Below are 12,175 nucleotides of genomic sequence, written 5' to 3'. Positions count from 1 at the left end.
TATTTTTTATGCTGCTCCATTATGGATCAGTGCAATCAGGAAAACTCATATCATGAAAGCCCTACGTTTAGCTAAAAGACTGTTATTGATTTTGGTTTCCAAATCGCTCAGAGCTGCTTAAAGTGAGGTGTTAGCCGCAATTTCTGGTGTAATTTCAAATGACTATAGGGCTATTGAAATATCCTTACTACGTTACCTTAATAAAAATCGTCCTAATGTCGGGCCAAATACCCCCCCCCCAGTATTTCCATTATTCCGCCATTCTGCTGATCACAGTACATTTACTGATGAATTATTTGCTCAATTTTCGGGCACAAATATCATAATACAAAAAAATACCCCTCCCTTTCTCTCTGTCCCCCGTACCGTTTTGACAAATGCAATTTATCATAAATGGTATAATAGGTTTGAGAATTCCGTCAGTAGCTGGACGATGAATTTTTTTCGTAATAAGGATGATCTTTTGTCTTTTAAAATTTTTTGCCCGTCTCTTTACTTAACCCAATTTATAACTGGACATAGCCACCTAAATTATTTCCTACACAGGATTGGGAAAGTGACACTCCACTCAGCTCGTGTGGTGGTGTTGAAAATTGTTATCACGTCCTCTTTGAATGTAATAATTATTCTAAATCTCGCATTTGATAAATTGTTTAAATGAGTTGTTAATCCTCTTTCCTTTAGATTTGTATTTCCTTACTGTATGTAAACTTACTCGTTCTCTAGTGATTAAATTTCTTATTGATACGGCCCGTTTTGATCAATGTTCATAGTTGATTTCTAAAGTGATATGCTTATTTTTAGTTCATAGTAATTTTTTTCTCCTTTCTGGTTTTTGTTGTGTTTATTTTTCTCTATTCAGTGTTCTACAGTTTTTTCAGTTGTAGATGTGTAATACCGGTTTCCGGTTGTCACTAATAAATTATCTATCTATCTATCTCCTGTTCTAAAAATGAATAAAATTACTATTTTAAAATATTTTCGAGAACTTGAAACTTTTTTTAGCCATTTCCCACCTTTGTGGCATTTTCCCCTTATTAGTCAAAAAAATGTTTCCACAAAATAAGTTTTTCAAAGAAAAGTAAAGAACTCCATTAAACCAAAAATGAGCAAAAATAAAATCAAACACTCTACCAAGCGTGAAACTACCACAAATCAGCACCGATAAATAAATGAAACCCAAAACGGACAGAAATTACAAGAAATAACCGATTCAAACTCAAAACGAGCAGAAATTAACATGAGTAGGGCTCATAACCCCTGTCTTCCCAAAGTCAGAACATAATTTGCACTTTACTAAAAAATATAAATGTTTTTACTTTTATAACTTTAATAAATCAAATAATATTAACATATTGTTTATCAAATAACAGTAAATGTATATTAAACTGACAAAACATATTCAAAAGTACAAATTATTTTCTGGCCTTGGGAAGGCATAGGGGTTTTGAGCCCTACTCATGTTAATTTCTGCTCGTTTTGAATTTGAATCGGTTATTTATTGTAATTTCTGTCCGTTCTGGGTTTCATTTATTTATCGATGCTGATTTGTGGTAGTTTCCCGCTTGGTAGATTATTTGATTTTATTTTGCTCATTTTTGGTGTAATGGAGTTCTTTACTTTGCTTAAAAAAACCTATTTTGTGGAAAAGGTTTTTTTGATTAATTTCTGTTCGTTTTATATTGACGTAATCTTTTCAGGGAAAAAGAAAATAATTCTTTAAATCTTTTCGTTTTTTAAGACTTTATAGTTTGGCCTGCTATTTGTATGCTGGAGAAAAATTTTCAGCAATTTTTAACAGCATACACCCTTTTAAAAATCTGGACACAAATAGTAGTGTTTAATTTAGTTTCATACCTGCTCTAATTGATATGAAATAGAAAACTTGATACCATTCATAAAAAAAAACCTGTTTACTTTCTTTGATAGCTTGGATACACTTACGCTATTTTGATTTGGTGAACTTATAAGAGCAGAAGTTGCCCCAAAATTTTGAACATAATACCATAGAACATAACAGTCATTCTTGGGATACTGCTGAGATGCCTTATTGGGAATTAGCATTAACACAGTGCATTTTGATTTAATATTAACGCAACATTTAGTTTTTAAACAGAATGGGCAAATGGGAGGGTGGGCGTGGGAGAGGGACTAGCTGTCCTCCAATCACTTTTGACTATTAAAAAGAGCCCTTTCTTTTTTCAATCGAATGAGCCGTTTTCGAAGTTCATAAGATAGGTCCTTCGATACTTAGTGCCCTGGTTAAAAAAAAATTAATAATACATTGTACCCACATCGTTCTGTACTATAAAAAAGGTCAAGCCTTCCAATCACTTTCGACTCTTAAAAAGGGCACTAGCCCTTTCAATTTTCACTCGAATGAGCCCTTTTTGAGTTTCTACGACAACGCTTTCTATAATCACCTTATATGCCCCCCGGGGCATAAATTAAAACCCTTGCCATGAGGGCTGTGGGGGGGGGGGGGTTGGGGGGGGGGGTTTCATCCTCAAAGGCCTAATTTCCAGAAATTTTAACTACGTTGAAAAAAATGGCTAACTCAAAATTTTTACTGGATGTGTTTGGGGAAATGGTGGGCGTGAGAGGGGCGTTAGTTGCTCTCCAAACACTTTCAACTATTAAAAAAGACACTAGCCCTTTCAATTTCCAATCTTTTTCGACAGTTAAAAGGGCTCAAGCTTTTCTAATTTTCAATCGAATGATCCCTTTTTGAAGTTTCTTTTTGAAGATATCACTATCTATAAAACTTTTATGCCCCCTGGCCATAAACTACAACCCTTGCCCTGAGAGATGTGGGGGAGTTTCATCCTCAAAAACATAATTTCCAGACTTTTTAACTATGTCGAACAAATTGGCTATCTAAAAATTTTGATGGGATGTGTTTGGGGAAATGGCGGGAGTGAGAGGGGTGCTAGTTATCTTCCAATAACTTTTGACAATAAAAAAGGGCACAAGCTTTTTTAATTTCCAATCGAATGAGCCATTTTTGAAGTTTCTACAACATCACTATCTATAAAACCCTTGCATGCCCTCAGGGCATTACTTACAACCCTTGCCCCTAGGGCTCTTAGGGTTTATCATCCTCACATACCTAATTTGTAAAAGTTTTAAATACGTTGAAAAAAATGGCTATCTAAAAATTTTGATTGGATGTGTTTGGGGAAAAGGTGGGCGTGAGAGCGGGATTTGTTGCCCTCAACTTACTTTTGACTATTAAAAAGGGCATTGGCCCTTTGAATTTCCAATCAAATGAGCCCCATTTCAAGTTTCTATGACAAAGCTTTCAATAAAAACGATTTATTCTCCCAGGGCATAGCTTACAACCCTTTACCTGAGGGCTGTGGGGGGAGTTTCATCCTTTTAGATATGATATCAGTACCTTTCAGCTACTTTCAACAAAATGGCTATCTCAAAAATTTTGATTGGATGTGTTTGGATAAATGGTGGGCGTGGAAGGGGTGTTAGTTGCCTTTCAATCACTTTCGACTATTAAAAATGGCACTAGTCATTTCAATTTCCAATCAAATGAGTCCTTTTTGAAGTTTCTACGACAACGCTTTCTATAAAAAGCTTTATATGTCCCAAGGGCATAACTTATTACCCTTGCCCTGAGGGCTGCGGGAGGGGTTCAACCTCAAAGACCTAATTTCCAGAACTTTCAACTACGTTCAACAAAATGGCTATCTCAGAATTTTTATTGAATGTCTTTGGGGAAAAGGTGGGCGTGAGAGGAGGGTTAGTTGCCCTCCAATCCCTTTCGGCTATTAAAGGTTGGCTGGCCCCCAGCCCCCCATTGCACTTCCTGGCTGAAGGGCCACGAAACGGAGATCAGCACCGCCGGTTTGGACCTTAAGGGTCTAGTGCCGCATCCTTTACCTTTACCTTTAGCCCTTTGAATTTCAAATCGAAAAAGCCTTTTTTGAAGTTTCTATGACAACATTTCCTATAAAAAAAACTTATTGGCCCCCTGGGCATAACTCACAACCCTTGCCCTGAGGGCTTTGGGGGAATATCCTCCTCAAAAACATAATTTCTATATGGAAATCAACTACGCAGAACAAAATGACTATCTAAAAATTTTGATTGAATGTGTTTGGGGAAATGGTGGGCGTGGAAGGGGTGTTGGTTGCCTTCCAGTCACTTTCAACTATTAAAAGGGCACAAGCCATTCCAATTTCCAATCGAATGAGCCCCTTTTGAAGTTTCTACGACAACTCCTTCGTTACAAAGTGCCCTGGTATGGAATTTAAAAAACAAAATAATATATTGTACAAACATCGTTCTTTACTTAGGCAGCGCTATTCCGCTGCCTATGATATGATGCATACTTCCTTATCTTTGGGTTTATAGTGTTTACCCTTTGGACACCTTCCCATCACCCTTCCCGAAATATGTGTAATATTGAACACCTATGAGAGGTACACACGCCATTTTATGTTGTTGTTAACCCTTTCCTTATGCTTGAAATAATTTATAGGTCTATTTTTACCACCTTTGTGTTTAAAGTACGTTCACCTTCGTACCAAGAAGTAAGTCACTTTCCTTAGTTTTTTCTATACCCCCCCCCCCCTACCTCCCCCAAAAAATCCCTCCACATCGCTTTGTTTATACTCGTCTTAAATCATAAAATACCCTCTTTTCAGCGTGAGAAAATCCCAGTCCCCCCTCATTTGATAACAATTAATTCTTTCAATAGAAGATATTCTTTTACTCGAAAAAGGTGTCTTTTTCCCTCATGCATTGAAAGCGAGAAACCATTAAATTGGACGCGTCCCGTCAAACAAAAACATGTGTGGCTAAGGTCGATATTTCTAGTTCGTAACTGTCTGGAAAGCTTGCTTTTGCCGTCAATCAATAATTCTTATGGGGTGTGATGGTTTTTCATAATTCTAGGCCAGTGATCGCCCGGGTTTATATCTCGCAAGCTGTGTAATAAATCATTTATTTCTGCGCTTAGTTTATTCCTCCAAATTCTACTTTTTGCTTTTTTTGGAAAGAGGGAATGAGACAGGGTAGATATTTGTAGGTCGGGATTTTATGTTCAATTTAATATGTCTCTTGTGGTCTAAACAAAAAAAGTCCAAGGAAGCCATTCTCTGCAAAATTGTCACATAATGAATTTTATGGGGATGAGCCATTTTTAGTCAACTTAGGTCAGTAATTCTAGTCTAGTTTTATGTGTCGCAAGTTTTGCAATAAAACATTTATTCCTCGCTAATTCTAGTTTAGCTAGACGATCTATGTACTTGCACCTGAGAAGATATTTTATACAAGCCCTAGACGAATAATGCTAGTTTTTTAAAGCTTTAAATACACCTTAGCTCTTTTTGGTTTAAATGCTGCTCATCTCCAGGCATCTATTAACATCAATTTTTTTCTAAATGTCAAAAACAGGAACATTTAATTCTATCCTAAGGCTACAGACTAATAATTGTCTAGCATTTTCCTTTCAAGCGCCCAATTTTTTTATAAGAAATTTTCATAGTTTAGATACTTTTTTCATGTTGAAATGGCTTAGGTTGGGGAGAAATGAGACCTATTATTCTCTGTCTATTAAACTCAGATTTATTCTTTTTCTAGTAAATTTAAAACATTTTTAGCCTTACTAATGCTTATTATAGGGAGAATAAATTATTTAATTCTATACCTTTCTTTGAAAAAGTTTCTTTTATTGTTGCGAGGTGTGAAAACTAAGGTTTTTAAGTTTTATAGAGAAGGGTAGGATGCAATGACTTAAATTTAGGGAGGGTACTAAAATTAAACTCAATTTATTTGGCATATTTTAAATTAATTTGATTATAGGAACAATCCCACCTACAGGAAAGAACCGATGCATCGCTTACCCCCTCTATCATTACATGGTTCTCATTTAGGGTGCTCTCCGTTAAGGCGGGTAGTTTTTGGGATTTATACTAAATCCTGTTTTCTTTTCTAGGAGTTTCCAACTATCCCCCATCCAGCCAGGAGGTCAAAAGGCAATGAAGTGATAACCTTGCAAGCCGCAGGGCCTTCCGTCATAAGATATGCTGCTCCTTCACGACCCCAAAACAAGGCAGGAGGAATGCAGGCCATTCTGCGCTCCACGACCAAGGCAAGAATGCGACCATTTCCACCCTACGCGGACATGATGCTTTCCATTTGAGCCCCAGTTATTCTACTGAGCCTTCCATCATTATACCAGCTCAATCTAGCCAATGCAATGACGCAGCCCTTCGCATGTGAACTGAAATGCCAGGGACATCCAGGGGCCATGCACATGCTATCTCCTGTCATGTAATGCCTGAACCACCGGCCCAAAGTCTAGCGTTGGCGCAATTTGAAGATGTGAGTATATTTTCTTAAATCTAATGAAAGCTAAATTTTACCTGTCGAAGGCATTAAAAGTTTTCCAAACTTTTCCCCTATAATTTAAACAGAATATACTTTTCCAGTTTTTACCCTGTCCTACATTCTTTTAGGGTGATAATCGTTGACTCTTTAGTTCTGGATTAATAGTTTAGACTTTTTGCTAGAATATTGAAGTTTTAAGTTCCATACCTCCTCTCCTTAATTTTAAAGATCATCATTGCACCAAGAGATATCTAGAAAAATAATGCATTCTGTTCTTTTCTTTTCTCAAGCTAAGTTCTTAGTCTAATAATGCCAGTTTTTGCTATTTTTCCACCTAGTAATGTTAGCTTTTTGATAGTTTTTTAGATGTCAGAGATATTAAAAAGTTTTATTGTCTTCGCTAAAATATTGAAGTTTCAGGTGCCATGCCCCATCTCCCCTAGTTTTAAAAGACTCTAAAATAAGGTTGTTTTTTAAACTTTAAGTGCTTTCTCCCTTTCTTTTGGGAGGGGGAGTCTTCTGTTTCCCATTGTTATTTTCCATTCACACCTAAATTTATATTTTCCTTTTTCTAGACTAGCCAACTTTTCAAGCTTTAAACTGCTTACTCTTTATTTTTACCTTTTCACTTTATATCCACGTGGTTGGAATATTGAAGGCTCAAGTTATATCTCCATACCTCCTTAGTTTAATTATCTACTAAAAGTAGTGTTGTTGCTAAGAAGGTTATTTAAGGGGTCCTAGATATGGGGAGGATGATGGAATGATATCAGAGGATCCACCTTGGGGAAATGGGGACATTTGTTTTCAGGAAATAGCTAAGAACATGCCTCGAAGAGGTTCGGGGGATATGACCCCCCTCCCTGTTGCCTTCATTCATACCTAAAATTTATGCTTTCTTTTTCAGAAGGATTTAGATCAATTAATTGAGAACCAGCTCACAAGGCTTCTAGGAACTACACCGGTAGAGGAAGCCTTTGAGGAGTTAATGGCCTGGACCGAGGATCTGCTTGACAAAATCCCCCCTTCGGTAAGTTTTCCAAAACTATTTTTTAAATACATTCGAAACAGTTTATCAGTAGTGTGGGCTTAGGGGGATAAAGTACCGAAGGTACCCCTCAATGCCCCTTAATACAGTGATGAATTCTGACGAGCAATGAGGGTTCTATGACTTGAAAGGGTCATGGTACTCTTTCATAATATAATGATGCATTCCAGCGAGTAGTGGGGCTTCAATGAGTTCAAAGGGTCGTGGTACCCTTTCATAATACAATGATGCATTCTAAGGACTAGTATGAATTCTATACTCATTCTCTTTTTTTAATAGAGCAATACCTTCCAGTGAGCTAATATAATCGTATTATTCTTTTAGGCTCACACAACGTCATTACCGAGGCCCTCTATTGAGATCTTGTCAACACCATCAGAATTCCGTGACATTATGATGGGAAGTGAACCCGAGCGGGGTTTAAATGCAGAGGTGAGTCCGGCTAGTGTAGCTCCCACTGAGTTTAATTTAGACAGTTTTGTGCAGGGTCTCGGCCTTCATGTAGATTATGGACGGGTCAAGCAGTTGCAATCTAGCGAGGTTGAGACAACGCCCGCCATTGACAATGATTGAGGGGAGCAAAGCGGTTCTGGATCACCTCGAATATTGTCTCTGTATTATTTAGCTGATACCGCTTTGCACAACATTCACGTTTATAGAGCTGAGTTTGGTGACCCGTTCAATTTCCTAACAAGTGGTAGTATTCATACGGATCCCATTGACACAGCACGGTCCTATTTAAGCAGGATTCGGGTACTTCTTGAAAACCATATGTGGGAGGTGGGTGGTCGGGACAGTATAGAAGCATCCATTACATTTAAAATAATTTTCTTAAATGCAAGTTTGGTTGAGTTGCGCGAGCATAATATACAGACAAAGATTAGACGCTTCACCCAGACTTGCATAATTTTGAGGGCGTTTTTTTTCGGATTGGGTGGGTGAAATTTTAAATAGGAAGGAGGGGTAAAAAGGAAACAGGAGTGGGTTGGTATTTGTATTTATAGAAAAATTAGAGCTTGATAAAACTAAATTTAAAAAGGAATTTGTTTTAAGAGGCTGGAGGGGGAGTTTAAAAAATATAATGCAAATTTAAAGGATACTAAGGTTTACAACACTTTCGTTTCGATACTGGCTTGGAGTGTTTCAAATATTCCGTCCTTGTGGTGGGACATAAGGCCGAGAGAGATGCTGTTAGTAAGACATATTGTACAATTGGGCAGGTAAAAGTGGTGGGGAGGGACCAGATTTTCCTAAATTTGATTTTAATTGTTTAATGGGACACTATCCAATTACACTAAAGAGGATTGACATTTTTGAAAGAGCGAATGAACATTTGAAATTTGGGGTTACTATTTTTATAATATGACAAGGAACATTAAGAAGGGGAACTTAGTGATAAAAAGGGGGTAATATATTCCGTAAGGGTACCGTCCATTGAACCAGTAAAAAACTGGGTAGGGCTTCTTTACGAGCCTACCAAAGATTCTGAGTCAATTGGACATTTCTTTCCTATCCCCCATTTTTGCAGGGTTTTAAGCAAGGGTAAAAGTTATAATCAAGAGAAGACCTGCTATTACTGCCCAATGTGGTTTTCAAGATTTCATATCGTATTAAAATTAAATAATCACTTGAAACACTGTAAGCGTCATGGGTGCCAGTCTGTGGAAATGGTTTCAAGGGACAATGCCACCTTGCGGTTCAAAGCTTTCAGAACACGCTGTTGCAGAGCAACAAAGTGACATTGGACATTGAAGCTGCACTCACGGATGTGTCCGATTCGTCAAATTTGAATAGTGAGGAAAAACATGAAACCTTTGCAATTTATTTTGCGCAAGCGCGAAGAGATTCAAGTAATACCCTATAATTGGTAGATTGTGTTGAGCCGTTTGGAGGGGAGGATTGTTTTGGCTCAGCTATGGTTGCTCTTATTAAAACAGCAAATAAGGCAATTTCACGGCTGCGCCATATATATTATCCAATAAATCTATCTCCAGAAGACAAGATGGCAATTAAAAATGAAGATATTTGTTGGGTTCGTAAGATAATAATTAACAAGGGGCATGTAACAGCCCGGGACCAATATCATTTAGGGCAAGAAATTTCATCAAGGGGAATTAGCTTTCGGGGGGTTGCACACAAATCGTTTAATTTAAATGTTAGACAGAAATATTTTTCCGGTTTACATGCACAATTCCAACTACGATTTGAAATTCATATTACCAACGTTGGCACAATTGCAAAAATACGAAGTTGTAGATGGAGCATGGGTAGATGGTTCTTTTTCATATAGCATCATACCAAAATAATCTGAAAAGTTGCTAGTCGTAGGATTTAAATGGCAAGGAATTGGTAATGGTAAAGCGTACTTGAATAAAATCGGTTTCCTTGATTCCTTTGGTTTTTCCCCAAATCTTCAAGTCAACTCATGCAAGTACAGAAAAGCAACGATTTTAATAGTTTTCCCCTCCTTTACCAGTACGAGTACTAAAACTCCGCCTCGAAGCTAAGTAAGGAAAAATTACCGCCCATCGCAGAGTTTTATGATTCACTTCGATATCTTCAATACACCACTGCTTACTATGAATTTGCCAAGAGGGTTTGTGCAAAGGGTGGGTGTAAAAAAGGGTAGGACTATTGTAAAATGTACTTGGCAGTGATTTTTTGACGTTGTTGGATATTGTCTGTAAAAACACGGACAAAATTCATAAAGAATTTGGGTTGGATTTGGGGTATTATTTCTCCACTCCTTATCTGGTCATGGATTTAATTCTTAAAATCAATGATGCTGAAATAGGTCTGATCGCCGACGTGGATCAGCAACTGTTTGTAGAGAGATCCATGAGGGGAGGGTATGTTTTCCACGGGGATCGTATCCTTGAAACCGATCTAACTGGACTTAGCAACGGTGAAAAGCCGAAAACTGTTTTCTTGGATACGAATTATCTTTATGCATCGGCAATATCTAACTTTTATTTGCCGTGTGGGAATTACCAATGGTTTGGCAATGCTTCTGCTCCAGATTTCCCAGACATTCACACTGTTGAGGAGAATAGACTACAAGGATGGTTTTTGGAAATTGACGGTGAAACACCTTTGGAACTTCTTGGATCGGTAAAAGACTTTGATTTCCCTTGCATTAATAGACCAGTGCCTAGGGACTCTTTGAGTTGCTACAATTTATCATTAGTAGAAAATTTGGGTATGCATTGGACACCTTCAAAACAAAAGCTTATTCCCTACCTTGAGCCGAAACGGAATAATATTGTAAACCTCGTATTTCTTTTGCGGTGGATGCTGGCCGACGGTTTCAATGTCACAAAGATTCACAGAGCACTCCAGTTTGACCAGAAACCTTACATCAAGATGTTTGATGACGCTTTTATCAATAAACGGTCTCAAGCGAAAACAAAGGTCGAAAATGAAATCTTTAAATTAATTTTAAATTCGGCCTTTGGTAAAATGTGTGAGAGTGTGCGTAACAGGGGTTGTTTTGTCGTTATAACTAACCCAAAAGAATGTGCCCGAATTATTGCGGATCCAAACTTCACATAATTCACGATCATAGACTGCAATATGGTCCTTTTACATATAAAGAAAAGAAACATACTTTTAAATGAAAATATTGCCGTTGGAAGTGCCATATTAGAAATTTCTAAAAAACTCATGTTGCAGTTTTATTAAAATGCGTGTAAGCACCCATGGCCGGGGATGGGACAAGTTCAGGTGTATTTTGGAGACACCCATTCACCCCTGTTGAAAATTAAAACAGATAATCTGTTACATGATTTGGAAAATGGAGAGTAAATTAACTCTTGGATGGATTTCACAAAGTAGGAGTAGTCCCTCTATCCGGAACTGGCGAAACGCCAGGCCCCAAATCAATTGTTGAAATTAAAATCCTAGACGGAGAGCGAGCTGGTATCCCATGGTGTCTTTCCTGGTCCAAAGGCGTACTGCGTGCAAACGTACAATGAGACAGCCAAAAAAGTCTGCAAGGAGTTGCGTTCATACTATGTAAAGGAAAACTTTACCATGAGTGTTTATAGGAACTGTATAGAAAACAATTTAGTTCCAAGAGTGAGTGTAATGGCTATTCGCTCTTTAAAGTTTAAAAACTATATTGTTCGGGTCGATAAAAATGCCTTGTTCACCATATCGGACAGAGTCTGTGTACTCGAGGGTAGTGTGAAGGTACAACCACATGACCACTACCTTTCTTCAGATCGAGTTATCTCTGTAAACTATAGAAAACAACTCCTTGTGGAGAAAGCTCTATAGTTGAGGGAGGGGGGGAGGTCCAGATTTTTTCCGTTGCCAGCTCAGCACTGCTTTTTTTATCTAGTCATTTTTCCCAGTATTTTATTTATTTGTAATTTTTGTCGTTATGAAAAGCGGTAATTTTCAAGTGTTTTTAAGTGCTTATTTCTTGTTAGCCTGCTGCGTTTGCTGGCCGCCGCGGGTGTCGGCTTCTGCGGGAGCCTTCCGTCTGCTGGTCACTGCGGATGCCAGCCCGGTTGCCGTGCCCCCCCCCCCCCAATGTCTATTTAAATATTCAAGTGCAATTGTAAATATGTTCAAGTGTTTATTTTTTCACTGCCATTGTAAATATATTTATATGTATGACTGAAAGAAATCATGTATTCTATTTCCTTTGATCATTAATTCAACAGATTGAGATTAGGTTAGGTAAGTTACATTTTGACATTGGAGGAGTATGTATCAATATAAAACACCATTCAGATCTTTTCTTTGTGGACCGTTCATGTCTTGCAAAACAAC

At 37.7% G+C, this 12,175-nt stretch overlaps 1 protein-coding gene across 1 annotated transcript; it reads left to right on the top strand.

Annotated features, from left to right (window-relative positions):
- Positions 1-6,258: 6,258 nt before the first annotated feature.
- LOC148950811 (uncharacterized) lies at positions 6,259-8,248 on the top strand. Its single transcript, XM_089090018.1, has 3 exons — positions 6,259-6,342; positions 7,256-7,378; positions 7,721-8,248. The coding sequence occupies exons 1-3, from the start codon at positions 6,295-6,297 to the stop codon at positions 7,967-7,969; spliced, it is 420 nt and encodes a 139-aa protein (XP_088946144.1). The 5' UTR covers positions 6,259-6,294; the 3' UTR covers positions 7,970-8,248.
- The last annotated feature ends 3,927 nt before the right edge of the window (positions 8,249-12,175 follow it).

Source organism: Artemia sp. Qi Xiang Cuo, chromosome 6, assembly GCF_049724085.1.
Source record: "Artemia sp. Qi Xiang Cuo chromosome 6, ASM4972408v1, whole genome shotgun sequence".
Lineage (NCBI taxonomy): Eukaryota > Metazoa > Arthropoda > Branchiopoda > Anostraca > Artemiidae > Artemia > Artemia sp. Qi Xiang Cuo.
This window is presented reverse-complemented; position numbering and strand designations above follow the sequence as displayed.